Source organism: Schistocerca cancellata, chromosome 6 (assembly GCF_023864275.1).
Source record: "Schistocerca cancellata isolate TAMUIC-IGC-003103 chromosome 6, iqSchCanc2.1, whole genome shotgun sequence".
Taxonomy (NCBI): domain Eukaryota; kingdom Metazoa; phylum Arthropoda; class Insecta; order Orthoptera; family Acrididae; genus Schistocerca; species Schistocerca cancellata.
In genome coordinates this window covers 707,088,688-707,107,866 of record NC_064631.1, presented here as the reverse complement: position 1 = coordinate 707,107,866, position 19,179 = coordinate 707,088,688, and the positions used below count along the sequence as shown (strand labels likewise).

At 46.7% G+C, this 19,179-nt stretch overlaps 1 protein-coding gene across 1 annotated transcript in view; it reads left to right on the top strand.

Annotated features, from left to right (window-relative positions):
- Positions 1-19,072, top strand: part of LOC126191323 (tafazzin) — a 35,001-nt gene extending 15,929 nt beyond the window's left edge. Inside the window, exons 3-4 of the mRNA XM_049932152.1 lie at positions 16,278-16,426; positions 16,510-19,072. Of these exons, the coding sequence (XP_049788109.1) occupies positions 16,278-16,426; positions 16,510-16,908 (548 nt within the window). The 3' untranslated portion in view covers positions 16,909-19,072. The remainder of the gene's footprint in view (positions 1-16,277; positions 16,427-16,509) is intronic.
- The last annotated feature ends 107 nt before the right edge of the window (positions 19,073-19,179 follow it).

Here is a 19,179-nt window from a genome sequence, read left to right as displayed (position 1 = left end):
TGTCTTATCCAATGTGCTGAGCAGTACTGTGTTTGGCTGTAAATAGAAGAGTCAATGCAGCGGTGTAGCGAAACTTTTCTGGGGGTGACTAAGCCATTGTCGTTTGTTCTTCACTGCAGCTTGCAGCAACTCTTTTCATGTAGTTGTGTTGCAAGGTAACAACCTTGCTTTGATACCTCACTCTTTGGATGACACCACAATTTCCGTAGTCAGTTTGTAGTCAATTGTTTGTGGACAGCTTTCCTATATTTTGCTCATCCTCAAGGTTTGTGACTGATAGTCAGTTGCAGCCGACAATTAAGTAACCAAACGATTGGTTTCAATTATTTGTTGGGAAAAGATATGTTTGTATAAATTTTAACCATGTCTGCATCCTTTTACCAATAAACAAAATGAGACACAGGCGTAATTCTTATAGTTTCTGATATTTATTTTATGGACGTAAGACCATGGTCCAATGCGTAATCCTCTGCCTAATATTTCATCTTCCACTGCTAGAGAAATCACAAGAGGTGCCAACAAGTCATAAAACAGTTACAGTCTCAAACAAACTCAGTGATACTAACTGTTTGTGTGTGTCTATGCAACAGTTAGTTTGTTTCATCATCAGACGGGTGCAGAAGATTTTCAAGTCCCACTGATGTATGTTATGGAGCTTGTAGTGGGGAAGAGTTGATGTTGTATGTTTTATTTAGTGCTTAGGTCCACAACTTGTCTAGTGCCCCCTGCGGGTCCGGGGTAAGAATAGGCCCGAGGTATTCCTGCCTGTTTCAACCATTTCGGCCTTCAATGTGATGGTCCCCATTGGGGTTTGACCTCCATTTTTCGAAATTCTATAGAAGTACAAGCCTTTGGGGGAAGGACACCTTACGTGGTGTATCACCGGTCCTCAGTGCACTAAGACCTTGGCACTCATCATCGTAACGGCGTCGTAACTGCACCCACTGTTCATCAATTTGGGCCTAAACACCTGATGGGTTGCACAAGTTACGCTCATAGTGCATCCCCATCTACACCTAGATCATGATGGACTTTCCATGGTACCGGAAATCCAGCACGGTAGCCAGCCTGTTGTGGTGGGGTCGTCATGTACCCTATAGGTTGTAGCCCCCTGACAACACGGGGATCATACTGCCAATACCTGAGCTGCGCCCTCCCCACGTAAGCCAAGGAGTAGATGCCCGTCTACCTGGGGCATCAGGACTCCCGGCAACAGTCATCCTGCCAGGTGGCCCTTGCTGAGGCTGGATGGCGCCTGTGGGGAGAGCCCCTGGTCGGAGTGGGTGGTATCGGGGCGGACATTTCACAGATGAAACGTCAAAATGCATCAGGTCACTCTGCGGCCGCGTCTTCTAAGAGGAAAGGTTCTGTCTCTGTCTCTGGTTCTGATACTTCTGCCTTTCCCCCCTTGGCCACTCCCTAGGAGGAAGGACAGGCTCGCCGGCTTGGGGCGAAATACTTCCCCCGCTATTTAGTCTGTTCTCGGACCGATGGGGGGATGTTCGCCACCTCCAAGCCCATGTTCTTTTACAGCATATCGAGGAAATCTTCAGAGAAATCGAGGTTCTTAGTAAAATGCGTTCCGGGTCCATTCTCATAAAGACCACCTCCGCTACACAGTCGGAGGCACTCCAGGCATGCGACAGACTAGGGGACATCCCAATGTCCATTGTCCCACATCTGGCGCTTAATAGGACACGGGATTATTTTCCATCGGGACCTCCTGCTGCAATCTGATGAGGAGCTCAGGGCCAACCTGGAGCGCCGTGGCGTGCATTTCGTCCGGCGAGTCCAGCGCGTTCCCAAAGATTGTGCGTTGACACTGGGGCCTTTATCCTCGCCTTCGAGGGGGATGTTCTCCTGGAGAAGGTAAAGGTGATGTGCTACCGGTGCGGTGTGCGATTGTGGACGTACTCTTTGTGAGGGACATATGTGCACCCCACCACCTCAGTGCGTCAATTGTCCTGGCCTCCACTCGCCTAGATCTTTCGACTGCCCCTCATATCAGAAGGAGAAGAAGATACAAGAATCGAAATCCTTGGACCGTCTGTCTTATTCTGATGCCAGGAAGAAATATGACCGCCTCCATCCCATGGTGTTGACAACGTCGTTCGCTGTGGTCGTGTCCACGCCTTCCGCAGTATCCTCACCCCTATCCTGTCCCCCCTCCACCTCCTCACTCCATCCGGGGTCTATGCCTCCGCCTCCCAAATCCCTCCCTTCCAAATCCTCCTCCCTCGCGGCCCCTGCCCCCTCTGCCCCAGGGGCCACCCTTCCTCCTCCTCCTCCGCCACCTGAGAAGCAATCCTCTTCTCAGGCGTCCATTGGGGAAACGTTACGGACCTCGGCTTACGAGGTCCGGCGTTCAAAAAAGGACCCCGAGTGTGAGGACTTTCTTCGGGTCCAACCCTTACAGCTCACCATCCCTGTGACTCATCGGTCTTCCAAGAAGGCCTCAAAGAAGAAGTCTTTATCCCTCTCTCCACCCCGGCGCATTTCGTCTGATGCTCCATCCGATAGTCGCTGCTCCCGGCCATCCTCAGTTTCGCCGGGACACTCTGCTGCCAGGCGCTCAGCTGGCCTGTTGTCGGCGGACGATGCTGCCCCTCCTGCGCAACCCAGGAATGTGGCTGCAGCTGGCGACGACTCAATGGAACAGGATCCGTCTCCTGACGGTTGTGGTGATGTTCCCTCGAAACCTGGCCCTCCACGGCCGTCGAGGTGACCAGCTCTTCACCCCTTTCGTTCCCCCTTCCTCGGATTCACGATGGCTCTGTTACATTGGAACATAAGAGGTACTCGATCTAATCAAGAGGAATTACAACTGCTCCTCCGCCTGCACTGTCCGCTCGTCATTGGTCTCCAGGAAACGAAGTTATTCCGCAGTTAGTCGAGCTGACATGATGCAACTGATTGCTCAGCTTCCTCCGCCATTTTTATTGTTTGGCGACTTCAATGCCCATCATCCCATTTGGGGTTCTCCTGCATCCTGTCAGAGAGGCTCCCTCTTGGTGGATGTTTTCAACCATCTCAATCTTGTCTGCCTCAATACTGGCTTTCCTCTCGGACTCTACTCATACCTACTCCCACTTGGACCTCTCGATCTGTTCTACCACTCTTGCCTGTCGGTTCGAGTGGTATGTCCTTTCTGACACCTATTCGAGCGACCATTTCCCCTGTGTCATTTGTCTCCTGCACCACACCCTATCCCCATGTCCCTTGAGCTGGAACATACCGAAAGCTGACTGGGGACTTTACTCCTCCCTGGCGACCTTTCCGGACCACGATTTTCTCAGTTGTGACAGTCAGGTCGAATACCTCACGGCTGTTATCATCAATGCGGCCAAACGTTCCATTGCTCGTACTACCTCTTCTTCAGGTCGCGTTTCAGTCCCCTGGTGGAATGAGGCTTGCAGAGACGCTATCCGTGCTCGACAACGTGCTTTACGCACCTTTCGCTGCCATTCTACACTGGCGAATTGTATTACTTACAAATAACTCTGAGCGCAATGTTGTCGAGTCATCAAAGACACCCCCCTGCGGGTTCGGGGGTTAGAATAGGCCCGCGGTATTCCTGCCTGTCGTAAGAGGCGACTAAAAGGAGTCTCACATGTTTTGGCCTTATGTGATGGTCCCCTCTCGGGTTTGACCTCCATCTTTCTAAATTATTCTGAAGAGCGAGCCAATTGGGGAAGGGCGCCTTACGTGGTGCACTGTATCCGTCGTGCAATTAGACCTTTAGCCGGCTTTCACGTCGTTGCCATGGTGTCCCGCTCGTTTTCGATCTTTAGGGCGGGGATACGTCCCTGGGTGCGATTACCACGCTGCCCTCTGCAGTGTTTCTTTTAACTGCGGCGACGACCTTGGACAGTTTTGCACCTAAGATCCAGCACGGTAGCCAGTCCGTTGTGGTGGGGCCGCCATGTACCCTCTTGGTTGTAGCCCCCTGACAACACAGGGATCGCTCTACTGATGCCTGCGCCGTTAACTCCCCACGTATGCCAAGGAGTAGATGCCTATCCTCCTGGGGTATCAGGACTCCCGGCAACGGCCATCCTGCCAGGTGGCCTTTGCTGTGGCTGGGTGGCGCCCGTGGGGAGGGCCCTTGGTCGGAGTAGGTGGCATCAGGGCGGATGACCCGCAATGAAGCGTGGTACATCATCTCTCGCTGGCGGCCAGCCGCCAGCAGTCTCTAAGCGTTCTCGGGCTCAATTTAATGCTCAGAAGTATGATCCGAAAACGTTCCCCTCCCTGGCCACGCCGTGGGAAGAGCGTAAGTCCCAGGATGGAGGTAACAGTTATTCGCCCCGATTCTTAGTTTGCACGAGAGCTGATGGGGAGTCTTTTCTCTCCACAAAGCCTCAGTTCTTCGTCGAGCATTTAGAGGACAAGTTTGGGGAGGTGGAGGGCTTGTCTAAAATGCGCTCTGGCTCAGTACTGATACAAACGGCATCCTCCGCCCAGTCACGCAGGTTACTTGCTTGTGACAAGTTGGGGGATGTTAACGTTACTATTACTCCACATAAGAGTTTAAATATGGTCCAGGGTGTTATTTTCCATAGGGACCTCCTTTTGCAGTCTGATGACGAGCTGCGCGCCAACTTAGAACGTAGAGGTGTTCATTTCGTCCGGCGCGTTCATCGGGGTCCGAGGGACAATCAGGTTGCTACCGGTGCCTTCATCTTGGCCTTCGAGGGTGATACGTTACCGGAAAAGGTCAAGGTGATGGTCTACCGATGTGACGTCAAGCCCTATATCCCTCCCCCGATGCGGTGCTTCAAGTGCTGGAAGTTCGGCCATATGTCTTCCCGCTGCACTTCCAGCCTCACATGTCGAGATTGCGGACGCCCATCTCATCCCGATACTCCATGTGCCCCGCCTCCCATCTGCGTCAACTGCGGGGAGCACCATTCACCTTGCTCGCCAGACTGCAGAATATTCCAGAAAGAGCGCAAAATCATGGAATATAAGACCCTGGACCGATTACATCCAGTGAGAATGACAACTTCCTACGCTGCTGTTACAACACCTGTGCTAGCCCCATCAGTTTCGCGCCTTTCGGCCGGATCGACGAGTGGTACAACTCCTCCTGCCCCCTTGCCAGTGGGGGGCTCTACCCACCCGATTGCTCCTGTGCCACCTACCTCAGGAGCAACACCATCCCCCCCATCGGGGACGTCGGTCCCCGCTTCTACGCCGGAGAAGTGTCCAACTTCTTCGGCTTCTCACGCTCGCAAGGGGTCCCTTGGGTCCCTCCCTTCCCAGGTTTCCACCGGCGGGAAGGCTGACGATAGACAGTGGCGTAAGTGCCCACAATCTGCAGGTCGAAGGGCTTCCCGATCCTCCTCAGTCCCGGAGACTGAATCGGTGAAGCCCTCCCAGCCAGTTAAACCCAAGGAGCAGCGTGAGAAATCAAAGAAGAGCAGCTCTAAGCCCAAGGACCGCGCGGTGGTAGCCACCCCATCGCAACCTTCTAGCTCTGCGTCTGAGGACGCGGTGGAGATTCTGGCGTCCGCTGAGGACCTCGATCTCGCCGGTCCCTCAGACGCCGTGAATAGCAATGGCACTAGCACGGGTGCTCAATCGGAGGCAGCAGGTGACCCAGCGGCGTAATCTGCCGTCCCAGTCCCGGCACGCCTTTCTCAGCCATAGACAAAACCATCCTCCAGTGGAACTGCAGCGGTTTCTTCCACCATCTAGCTGAGCTCCGCCAACTTATCAGCCTTCACCCTTTCCTCTGCATTGCTCTGCAGGAAACTTGGTTTCCAGCAATGCGCACCCCCGCCCTCCGTGGCTATCGGGGTTATTATAAGAACCGAGCAGCTTATGAAAGGGTGTCTGGTGGCGTCTGCATCTATGTCCATAACTCACTTCACAGCGAGTCTGTCCCTCTCCAAACAGCTTTAGAGGCTGTCGCTGTTCGGGTGTGGACGCCACAGGCTGTTACCGTCTGCAGTCTTTACCTTCCACCGGATGGTGATGTCGCGCAGCATGTCCTGGCTGCGCTGATAGCCCAATTGCCGCCACCTTTTTTATTACTGGGCGACTTTAACGCCCATAACCCTCTGTGGGGTGGGTCAGTGGCAACAGGTCGAGGCGCCACCGTTGAGCATTTATTGTCGCAGCTCGATCTCTCGATTTTGAATGATGGTGCCTCCACACACTTCAGTGTGGCGCATGGCACCTACTCCGCCATTGACCTTTCAATCTGTAGCCCTAGCCTCTTACCATCTGTCCACTGGAGTGTGCATGACGACCTGTGTGGTAGTGACCACTTTCCGATTTTTCTGTCACTACCACAGCGTCACTCTTCTGGGCGCCCTAGCAGATGGGCTATGAATAAGGCTGACTGGGACTTGTTCTCCTCCACTGCCGCTATTGAGCCTCTCTCGACTGATGCCATTGATGTGGTGGTTACATCGGTCACCGCCGGCATCGTCACTGCCGCCGAGTCTGCCATTCCCCGTTCTTCTGGGTCCCCTCGGCGGAGGGCTGTGCCTTGGTGGTCGCCTGAGATCGCTGACGCGATTAAGGATCGCCGGCGGGCACTCCAGCGTCACAAGCGACATCCCTCCATGGACCACCTTATCGCCTTTAAACGGCTGCGTGCGCGGGCCCGCCTCCTTATCCGCCAAGGCAAGAAGGAGTGCTGGGAGCGGTATGTGTCCACCATTGGACTCCATGTCACTCCATCGCAGGTCTGGGCCAAGATTCGACGGGTCTTCGGCTATCGGACCCCTGCCAGCGTCCCTGCGCTCTCACTGAATGGAGCAGTTTGTACTGACTCCGACGTCATTGCAAACCGCTTAGCAGAGCATTTTGCTATGAGTTCCGCTTCTGCGAATTACCCCCAGGCCTTCCGCTCCATTAAAGAGCGGATGGAACGTCGGAGCCTTTCTTTTCGCACCAACGCTTCTGAACCCTACAACGCTCCATTCAGTGAGTGGGAATTTCAGAGTGCCCTTGCCGCTTGCCCTGATACCGCTCCCGGGCCAGATCGCATCCACTGTCAGATGCTGAAACACCTTTCAGTGGACTGCAAGCGACGCCTCCTCGACCTTTACAACCGTCTCTGGGTCAAGGGTGAGTTTCCATCGCAATGGCGGGAAAGTATTGTCATCCCCATTTTGAAACCTGGAAAGAACCCTCTGGAGGTGGACAGCTACCGCCCCATTAGCCTCACCAACGTTCTTTGTAAGCTTCTCGAACGGATGGTGAGCCGGCGCTTAAATTGGGTACTGGAGTCTCGGGGCCTTCTGGCTCCGTCTCAGGGTGGGTTCCGGAAAGGCCGCTCCGCCGCCGACAATCTGGTGAGCCTGGAGTCGGCCATCCGTACTGCCTTTGCCCGCCGTCAGCACCTGGTCGCTGTCTTTTTCGACATGCGGAAGGCGTACGATACGACATGGCGTCATCACATCCTTTCTACACTTCATGGATGGGGTCTTCGGGGCCCTCTGCCGATCTTTATCCGCAATTTCCTGTCGTATCGTACCTTCCGCGTGCAAGTCGCAGCCTCCTATAGTTCCACCCACGTCCAGGAGAACGGTGTGCCACAGGGTTCTGTTTTAAGTGTCTGTCTGTTTTTAATAGCCATTAACGGGCTCGCTGCGGCCGTGGGAAATTCTGTCTCTGCTTCCCTGTATGCTGACGACTTCTGCCTTTATTACAGCTCTACTGGCATTGCAGCTGTTGAACGTCAGCTACAGGGCGCTATCCGTACGGCGCAGTCTTGGGCTGTAGCGCATGGGTTTCAGTTTTCGGCAGCCAAGACCCGCGTTATGCATTTCTGCCGGCGCCGAACAGTCCATCCTGAGCCGCGGCTTTATCTTGCTGACGAACTCCTTGCTGTGGTGGAGACCCACAGGTTTTTGGGGGTGGTTTTCGATGCCCGGTTGACTTGGCTGCCTCATATCCGGCAGCTTAAACAGACGTGTTGGCGGCATCTCAACGCTGTGAGATGCTTGAGCCACACCCGCTGGGGCGCCGACCGCTCTACCCTGTTGCGGCTCTACCAGGCGTTAATCCAGTCCCGTCTGGATTATGGGAGCCTGGCTTATGGCTCAGCATCCCCATCTGCGTTACGGGTGCTGGACCCAATTCTCCACAGCGGGATACGCCTTGCCACTGGTGCTTTCCGCACCAGCCCTGTGGACAGTGTGCTAGTGGAGGCAGGTGTACCCCCACTGCGGTTCCGGCGCCAACGTTTGCTGGCCGCTTATGCTGCCCATGTTCTAAGCTTGCCCGGGCATCCAAATTATCGTGTCCTGTTCCCGCAGTCAGTCGTCCATCTGCCAGACCGTCGGCCCCGGTCGGGTTGTCCGATCGCCGTACGCGTCAAGGAGCTTCTCTGTGGGCTTGGGTTTTTCCCTGTTCCACCTCCTTTCCGGGCGCCTCTGCGTACACCCCCGTGGTGTGTTCCTCGCCCTTGCCTTCGGCTCGACTTGGCACTGGGCTCGAAGGACTCGGTCCCTCCAGAGGCCTTCCGCCGCCGCTTTTATTCCATCCTGGCCACGTATCAGGGCTCTGGAATTGTTTACACCGACGGTTCGATGGTTGCTGGTCGTGTCGGGTATGCGCTAACTCTAGGGGACCATTCCGAACAACGGTCCTTGGCGGCTGGCTGCAGCGTTTACACTGCTGAGCTAGTCGCCATCTTTAGAGCCCTAGAGTATATCCGCTCCTGCTCAGGTGAGTCCTTCGTTATCTGTAGCGATTCCCTGAGCGGTTTACGAGCTCTCGACCAGTGTTTTCCTCGTTCTCGTCTGGTGATGGCTATCCATGAGTCCCTGCATACTCTTGCGCGTTGCGGCCGCTCTGTGGTCTTTGTGTGGACCCCCGGTCATGTCGGTATCCCGGGCAATGAACATGTTGACCGCCTGGCGAAAGAGGCCACGAATAAACCATCTCTGGATGTTGGCCTCCCAGAGGCTGATTTGCGGGCAGTCCTCCGCCGAAAAGTTTTTGCGCTTTGGGACGCTGAATGGCGCGATCGGATTACACCCAATAAACTCCGTGCCATTAAGGAGACGACGACTGTGTGGCGGTCCTCCATGCGAGCCAACCGCAGGGACTCAGTCGTCCTTTGTCGGCTCCGCATTGGCCACTCCCGGCTAACACACAGTTATTTACTGCGCCAGGAGGACCCTCCTGTATGTCGCTGCGGGGCGGCTTTGACGGTGGCCCACATTCTGTTGGCCTGCCCCCTTTTAGCTGTGGTCAGGCAGACATTTGCGCTGCCTGATACGCTCCCTGCCGTTTTATCCGATGACCCTGTTATGGCTGCCTTAGTTTTACGTTTTATTCGGGCAGGGAGTTTTTATTCTTTCCTCTGAGTGTTTCTGTTTTATTTTATTTTTTCTTTTGATTCTGGCCTTTGGCCTATGATTTTACACTGATCTTTTAATGTGTTTCTAAGTGGTTGGCTTTTCCTTTTTTATTTCTATGGTCGGCCAACCACTGTCACACTCTGTGTGGTTTTAGTTCGTTTTGTCTTGTCCTTGTCTCCGTTTCTTTTGTTCTGTATCGTCTGTGTCTATTCTGTTCCTCGTTTTTATTCTCTGTGGATGTTCTTTGTCTTTGGAAAAAGGGACCGATGACCGTAGCAGTCTGGTCCCTTTCATCCCCCAAACCAACCAACCATCAAAGACAGCAAAAAAGCTTGTTGGGCCTCTTTCACAAGCTCCTTTAACGTTTTTACTCCCTCTTCTGTCGTCTGGGGTGGCCTGCGCCGGCTGTCGGGCATTAAGGCCCACTCCTCGATACCTGGCCTGACTTGCGGTATGAGGTACTTGTGGACCCTGTGGATGTCTCCAACGCCTTTGGCCACTTTTGCACGGAGGTTTCAAGCTCTGCCCATTACCACCCTGCCTTCCTTCCCAGAAAAGAGGCAGAAGAGGCTCAGCTACCTTCCTTCCACTCGCTGAATCTGGAAGATTATAATGGCCCCCTTTACCATGCGGGAACTCGAACGTGCACTTGTACTGTCCCGGTCCTCTGCTCTGGGACCAGATGCCATTTACGTTCAGATGCTGACACACCTTTCTCCGGCAGGCAAATGCTTTCTTCTTTGTACCTATAATCGCGCCTGGACCGAAGGTCAGGTCCCCATGCGTTGGCGTGAGGCCGTCGTTGTTCCCATACCCAAACCCGGGATGGATAGACACCTTCCTTCTAGTTACCGCCCCATTTCTCTTACAACCTGTGTCTGTAAGGTGATGGAGCGCATGGTTAACGCTCGGTTGGTTTGGATTCTTGAATCTCGACGGCTACTTACCAATGTTCAATGCGGCTTTCGTCGACGCCACTCCGCTGTTGACCACCTTGTGACCTTTTCGACGTTCATCATGAACAACTTTTTGCGAAAGCGCCAAACAGTAGCTGTGTTCTTCGATTTGGAGAAGGCTTACGGTACCTGTTGGAGAGGAGGTATCCTCCGCACTATGCACAGGTGGGGCCTATGGTCGCCAGCCCCTTAATATTGGTTCATTTTTAACAGATCGAATGTTTAGGGTACGTGTGGGTTCTGTATTGTCCGACGTCTTCTTCCAGGAGAACAGAGTGCCTCAGGGCTCCATTTTGAGCGTAGCCCTCTTTGCCATAGCGATCAATCCAATTATGGATTGCATTCCACCTAACGTCTCCGGCTCTCTTTTCGTCGATGACTTCGTGATCTACTGCAGTGCCCCCAGAACATGCCTCCTGGAGCGTTGCCTTCAGTGTTGTCTTGGCAGCCTATACTCATGGAGTGTGGCTAATGGCTTCCGGTTCTCTGAAGAGAAGACGGTTAGTGGTTCATCTTGGGGAGCGGATCGCACTGTCCTGCTTCGCTTATATTGGTCCATAGTCCAATCAAAGCTGGATTATGGGAGCCTTGTCTGTTCGGCCATCCCTCTTACGCCATCTCAACTCCATCCATCATCAGGGGTTACGTCTTGCGACCGGAGCATTCTATACTAGTCCCGTCGAGAGTCTTTATGCTGAAGCTGCCGAATTACCATTGACCTACCGGCGCAACGTACTGATTTGTCGGTATGCCTGCTGGCTGTTGTTAATGCCCGACCACCCCTCTTATCAGTCCTTCTTCGACGATTCTCTCGACTGTCAGTATGGGTTGTATGTGTCTGCCCTGCTGCCCCCTGAAGTCCGCTTTCGTCGCCTGCTTCGACAATTGGATTTTGCCCTCCCTACCACCTTCAGAGAGGATGAGAGCCCGACACCACCTTGGCTCCAGGCTCCGGTTCACATTCATCTTGACCTCAGCTCGCTCCCGAAGAATGGTAGTCCGGATGCAGTGTATTGCTCACGGTTTGTCGAACTTCGTGCGCGACTCACCAGTAACACCTTTATTTACACTGATGGCTCCAAAACTGACGATGGTGTTGGCTGTGCCTTTGTCGTCGGGGACGTCACCTTTAAATACCGGCTCCTCGTCCAGTGTTCCAGCTTTACAGCCGAGCTTTTTGCTCTCTCTAAGGCCGTTCAGTATGTCTGGCGCCACCACCATTCTCCGTATGTACTCTGCTCTGATTCACTCAGTGCTCTTCAGAGCCTTGGAGCTCCATATCCGGTCCATCCCTTGGTGCAACAGATCCAGCAATCCCACCATTCTTTTGCTGATGATGGCTCTCCTGTTTGCTTTATGTGGGTTCCAGGCCATGTAGGAGTGCCTGGAAATGAGGCTGCAGTCCTCCTGCCTTGGCCAGCCTCCCTTTGTGTTCCATCGTCTGACATTAGTGGGGTTGTTTGTAAGAGTTTTGTGTCATTATGGTGGGATACTTGGTCGTCACTTCAAGAAAATAAGCTCCGGGCCATAAAACCGTTCCCAACATCTTGGACAACCTCCTCCCGACCCTCTCGGCGTGTGGAGGTCGTTTTGGCCAGGTTACGGATTGGGCACTGCCGGTTTAGCCACCACCACCGCTACCTGCTATCTGGTGACCCCGCCTCGCAGTGCCCTTGTGGTCATGCATTGACAGTGCACCATGTTTTATTGTCGTGTCCTCGTTTTAATCAATCTCGTGTTGTCCTGTCTCTGCCATCTACCTTACAGGAAATTTTAGCTGATGACGCTCGAGCAGCTGCTCGTGTTCTTCGTTTTATTACTTTGACAGACTTGTCCAAAGACATCTAACTCTTTTAATTATTTTATCTGTGTCTTTGTAAGAACTTTCTGTTGTTGTTCTCCCTCCCCCCCTCCCCCCTTGAGTTTTACCACATTTGTGACTGGGCACTAATAACCTTAGTAGTGGAGCACCCTCTTGTCTAGTTTCAATCCTTCTTTCCTGTTAAAGTTGTTTAAGTTGTTTCTTTGGTTTTTGAATTTCTCATATTAAGTTCACTGGGAAAAAGAGAATGTGTAGGTCAAATTTCATTTTTAGATGTAAAAGTACTTAGAAATCCTGACAAAACTTTAGGACATAAAGTCTGCAGAAAGCCAACTCACACGGATAGATACCTTCACAGGAATTACAGTCAGCGTGTCCAGAGAAAAGAGAAGTTATCTAAATAATGATGGACAAGGTTCAAAGAATTTTATTTAATCATGTGACTAATTTCTCGCCCTCTTAAATTTCCTAGGTCCCCTTCAAATTATCTATTTTATGTACCAAGTGGATTCGCAAGCCCTCTGAGGTCACCCTTCATTCTTTACAGAGGAAGGTGAAGAAGGTGTCATTTTGCTGGGTACAAGGGCATGTGAGAATTGCAGGGATATGAGACCACAGGTGAAGCAGCCAAGGGTGCTGCATGGAAAATATGCCACATGGAAAATACTGTTGCAATGTGCTATCTCCTAAATGCAGCCGTCTCACTGCTGAAGCAGAGATCAGACACCTATTGGAAGGAAAGGCACTGAGGTAGAAGAACAAGAAGCTGCGGGCCCCTGACCATTGTGGTGAGATGAAGTTAATTTGTTTAAATAACTGACTGGCATGTTCAGCTTTCATCTGAGCTTTGTCTGCCAAGATTGTATTTGGAACCTTAATTAATACACTTTTGCTGTCAGCAAACATTATAGTTCATGAACTGCCTTTAAAGTTATTGGAAGATCATTACACAATTTAAAAATTGGAGTGGACCCGGTACCAATCCCTGTGGCATTCCAAATGTTATATTCTCCCATTCTGCAGTTGTTTTCATGCCTGAGATAAAGTCTGTTAATGAGACCCATTGTTTTCTGTTATGAATGTAAAACTGCATCTATGCAGGAGATACGCTGTTAATGCTGTAACACCTTAGTGTGCAGAGTAGAATCCTGTGATCCACACAGCTAAGGATTTGGCGAGGCCACAGAATTAACAGCTTAATTTTACTTGTTTAGCTTTTTTAGCATTTAGTTTTTGAGGTGGTGCATTGCTTTCTCTGTTGTGTAGCCTTTACAAAGGCCAAACTGAAAGAAGGAAGTTAACAAATTCTGCTCATTTAAATGAGTCAGTAATCATCTTAGGCCACTTCCACTTTTTACCACAGCATATTTGAGCCTGTCAAGAAATATTCCCGAAGTCATTGATTGTTTACAAAGATAATGTAGGAGTAATCCTATTAAATCAACACAAGATTTTAACATTCCTTGAGAAATGCTGTGGTAACCAGATGAATTATTCCATTTTTCTTTTGTAATGTGCTTACAAGGTGAAGGCCTCGGACACATCCAACCGGTTTGGCTCACAATTGGCAGATCATGGCAGATCACTTGTGTATCATCTAAAATGAAGGACTCTTAAGATGTTTTGCACAATTTACAAAATATATCTTGAAAATGTTTCAAAACTTTACATTGCTGATAAGTTTTGTGTCATATTCATTTCTTGAGGTGGATGAGCTAATACTGTCATATAGCCTATAATGACATGTTTATAGATTAAACGGGTCACCAAACTTGCACAGTAGAAGTAATATTGTCAAACTGCGTTGTTAAAATTTATCAGCAAGTTAAAACTTAATTTAGAGGCATCATAATTACAATTTGCTCTTGAAAAGCCAGCAGATATTGCGCAGCAGTGTGCACACGGTAACAACCCATAGTATCATTCATTATCAACTTTGAGTGCCAGTTTTTCAGGCAACGTTATCCTATGCATGGTACACATCAAAATTAATTACTGAAAAACAAACATTTTTAAATGTAATTTAAGTCTCTATTCCACTGAATCTCGGGGAAAAAATAATTTAATTGCCTTAGATGTTGATGGTGCCACAAATATATTTACTTTTTCTGTTTCCAACCAGTTGTTCTAAGAAATTTGAGGAGTGGAGTGAATAAAAGAGCAATTTTAAAACAACCAGGATTAAAATTTTAATTCTTTACTGATCCAAATAATTTAAAAAAATTATTTACATATCTTGTTACTTCCTAATTGATTTACTTATCTTATTAAACCTCATATTCCCATCAGTTTCAATATGGAGAAAAATATGCTAGGAAAAGAAACTGCGGAGTACATGTAGGAATCAAAAACAGATCCTCCACTTTCCACCCAAGCGCCTTGGATGCTTGGCTTGCCCTGCTTTCATTGAAGGGTGTTGTTAGCTTTATGGGTATATAAGCAGTAGACATAAAAGTTTTCATTCTTGATTTCTCTGATAATACCCATTTGTGGGTGCCATATATAATAATGAGTTCAATTGTCTGTTGATCCTGTCAATTTTGAGTTGAATGTACATCATGAATTTAAATGCAATTTTCTCTAAGATGAAGGGGGGTGGGGGGTTGTAAACCAAAATATATTAACCCTTCAGTTTAGGTGGTACACATGTGACCTGCCAAACATGAGTAATACAACTCTAATTGGTTGGCTTTTTCTCACCTTCTCCTTGTCAGTTATTGTAGTTCTTAAACTAATGTCTGATGGTTGTGCATGCAGTATGTACAGGAACCCACATTCAGTAGTTTACTACTGACTGCAGTGTTTACTGGAAGTAATTATGGAATTTGGTGGTCAATGCTTTGAAAGTGTCACTGTTCCTGTTGAAACTTTTATCTGGGGTGCTTCATTTCATTTCAGTCACCATTCTTGTTTGTTTTTTGTTTAATAATGTTCTGAATAATTTTTCTTTATTCTTGTAATGTTTTATATTTTGAAATTTAAAGTCTCAAGTACGCCTTGTCCTCTGGATTAGAAAGAGTTCGCTCCTTCTAGCAATACACACTTTAATACCAAAAGTTATTCATCCATTATTCTTGTTTCTGTTTTATTTTAATTTTGGTTGTTTTTAAGGGAAAACAAGACCAAAAGAGCTGTAGGAATATTTTTAAGAAAGAGTTCAATTTTTCATCAACACTCTATGTTTAATATATAATTCCTCATCATTCTTAATGTAAATTCTCTTTAAACATTGTTGATGATTCTGTGATACAATGCCTTTCATCTATGACCTATATCTAAATGATCAGGATATTTTATTGCTAACATTTGACCATCAAGATCAGATAAACAGCTGACTATCAGTTTTAGCTAAATCACTGCGGTTTGTTGGGTCTAAAATAAAACTGTCAGTAGCTGTTGCACTATGTCCTTCAAACCTTGTAGGGAATTTTATTGTTTTCCACAGTAAATCCGAAGCTGACTATCAACAACACTAGGTGCCGTATAGTTTTCTGGCAAAAAAATCAACACTAAAACCTCCACCAACAATCTCTCCAGTTAACCGTGCGCAACCTTAGTAAAACTTGGTGAAAGACATCTTGCTATACATTATGAGCCATTATATCTTACTGATGGTCAGCTGTGTGTCCAGATACTGGCCTGACAATTACATATTTTCATATGCAGCTGATGGTGTTTTTTAACTAATACTTACAAGCTGCAGGGCACCCAGCATACAAGATTTTCACTAACTAAACTATTGCTAGGTGCTTTATGACGCTCAAGATATATCCTGCTGGTGGCTGCAAACTGTCAGTACAACGAGCTTGTGTATTATGATCCCCTATAAACAACTTGTGTACAGTGTAGAAACATGTAGTATTATCTCCAAAACTAATATTCATTTCCAATACTTGCACCCCATTTTGAGTAGAACCAATGAACTTGAAAGATATTTTTTTCCTGTGTAAAGTGTCTTAGTGTCCATGCCATGGAAGTACGTACGCTTTCCTCACCATTTTTGTTTAATTTTACTTTAGACACCTTGTTTTATTCTTGGAGTTCCCATATAATGCACACCACTTTGTATTTTAATTGTTCTTAAGCACGGCCTTCATAAGATTAAAGCTTGTGAATGACTTTATCTGATCATGCATTTGCAGGGTATTCATAACTAAATATTTTGTATTTCAGGTTGTTTAGGCTTGAAGCATTTACTGAATCGTGAAATTATGAGATGGTCCTTGGCGGCACACGACATATGCTTCACAAATATGTTTCATTCATACTTTTTTATGTTGGGAAAATGTGTACCTGTAGTTAGAGGGAAAGGTGTATATCAGGTCTGTACATACATGATTGATGTTGCTTTTTTTTTGGTAGATATAATATGTTGACAACTAATGCTCTAAATTAATTGTTTCAGCAAGCATTAGATTTTTGTCTGGAGCAACTGTCAAAGGGCAACTGGATTCATGTGTTTCCAGAAGGACGTGTTAATATGGCCAAAGAATACATGAGATTGAAATGGGGTATTGGCCGTCTGATATATGAATGCCCAAAACTTCCACTTGTTATTCCGATGTGCCATATTGGAATGGATAACATATTGCCAAACACTCCACCCTACATTTTACGAATGGGAAAGAAAGTGACATTAAATTTTGGTAAACCTATTGATTTCAGAAATATGCTGCATGGTCTCAGAGAAAGTAATGTCCCTCCACAGGAGGCAAGAAAAGTTATCACTGACAAAATAGAAAACACACTGATGCTGCTGAAGGCAGAAACTGAAAGACTTCATCTTATTACCCTGCAATCTTGACATTAAAATGTTTGTTGCATTTTTCTTCAAAATGTTGGAGGTTTTGGTGATGTGGGCATTAACTTGCTGAGCATGAGACTGCAAAGTCTAATATTGAAGGAAAAAGTCTTACATTTATATTTTTGCTAGTCATTTTTTAAATTATTTTTATAGTTCTCTGCAAATTATTTACAAAAAGGAACTTCTGAAGACTATAAAAGCACAATTCTTGTTATTGATGTTTGTAAATTCCATCCATTGTAATATATAGGCCTACACGGGACTCAAAGTATTATGTGAGTTTTAGTTGCCACAGTGGTTATGTTGTGTGCACTCATCTCATTCTGTTAAGACCTGTAAGCCCTGGGTAATTTTACAGTATTGGTGGTCTAAACCTTCATGCTTTAAAACAAGAAGTTAAAAGTAAGTTAAAACTCACAAAAAAGTTTGTTATTCATTTATGTGAAATGGAACATATAATTTGTTATTATTTTATCCTGGAGGCATGGAATTATGCCCCAACGTTTTTCAGCAATTCCACTGTAGATAAGTGCAAAGTAAGAGAAAAGCTGCCCCCTTCATCCTTTCTACTTCCTCCCCCCCTCCCCCCCCCCCCTCTCTCTCTCTCTCTCTCTCTCTCTCTCTCTCTCTCTCTCTCTCTCTCTCTCTCCAGCTCTAGTCAGACGAACTGAATTGTGAATTTATAATTTCATGGCAACAAAAGAGATAAACTATAGTGAAACGAATTATTGCAAAAATCATTTTATGCTGCTCATTGTATATGTACCAGTAATTTAGTAACTATTACATATTTTACAGTGTAATAACAAATTTTGTTGTGTGTTGATGTCCTCTTGTGTCAAAAGTTGTGTGCTAACTTGATGGAAGAAGTGGATTTGTGTAAGAAACCGTATCCGAGACACAGTTGCTGGTGCATCACTCTTAAGTATCCAACTTAAGATTTGTAATAATATAGTTCTATTTCGACAAGTCCAGCAGGTGGAACAACACATTCTAGTCATTGAATCAGTGCCTTCTTGTGTATTGTTGTTTTACTGTCTTTTGGTATTACTGGTAACCATGAATAATTATGGTGAAGTTGAAATCAGCTGGTGTATTTGAAAACATGTTTAAAATAACTAAAATGTGTGAAAGCTATTTTTTGATGAAGGTAAAGTGAGAGCTTTGTCAAATGGTAATTTGCTGTATCACAAGTAATCCGTTGGTAGCATTTCTAGGTGCCTGCCAAATATTATAGAAAAGCAAAATGATTTTGTGCTACATCATCCCTCTTGACAGCTATTTTCTAAACGTTAATTGTGACAAGTTTGCTGTCCCAGATATTTTTATATTCCATTATCGTGTACCTGGAAAAAAAAACTACAGATTATAAAGCAGTTTGAAGTTACACTTGTTTGATTTAAATCTCATGTTGACTTTCTCATTATTATAAGCAACATATAATTCCTACATAATCTTTAGTGAGATATGAATAAAAATTGAATATTTACATACTATTTTAATGTGATGTAGGTTTTTTATCTGATTTGTGGTTTATAATTTTATTTGAGGTGGCTAATTTTTTTACCTGACTTTTGTAAGTTGTTAAGCAGTCTTTGCAGAAAAGGCAAAGTGAGTAAAGTCAAAGAACATCATTTTCCATATTTAAAAATTTATTGTGCTAAACATAAATGAATTTAACTCAGAATAAAAAAATTATGAAGCTGCTAACAGCAAATAAAAGTAATAATAGCCATGATTGTCATAGGTTTTGCCATTACTGTATTACAGATTAGGATCAGCATATTCTTTCAGTGTATGTGGAGTAGAGTTGCAATATCACATTACCCATGAGTGCAGTAACTTAGTTTGTAACAATTCTCTACTTCTCTTCAATAGGTTACAGTTATTTTTTATTTCTTTACAGATTTTTGTTGCCTTATAAATTCTGATCCATTGTTTTGTTACATATGTACATTTCACAATGTCAAGTAACTGACATTAAATTTTTAAATGATATGCTTTTATAACAAGTTATATTTCAGGTTGTTGGTATTTTATGGTGACATGCTTTTAAAAACTGTAATAATTTTTAAAAAAGATCTGGTATGGTGCAGTTATTGTAAGCACATGCCATATTTATTGTGTTTTTCTAAATGCAAATTAAATTTTTATAAACATTGAATTCTCATTTTTGTAGCCGTATTTTTAATATAGAAGTGTGTGATTTCTAACAGCAGAGATTCTGACTTCACAGTCCTGTAAACAAATCAAGATAAGCAGCAAATAGGT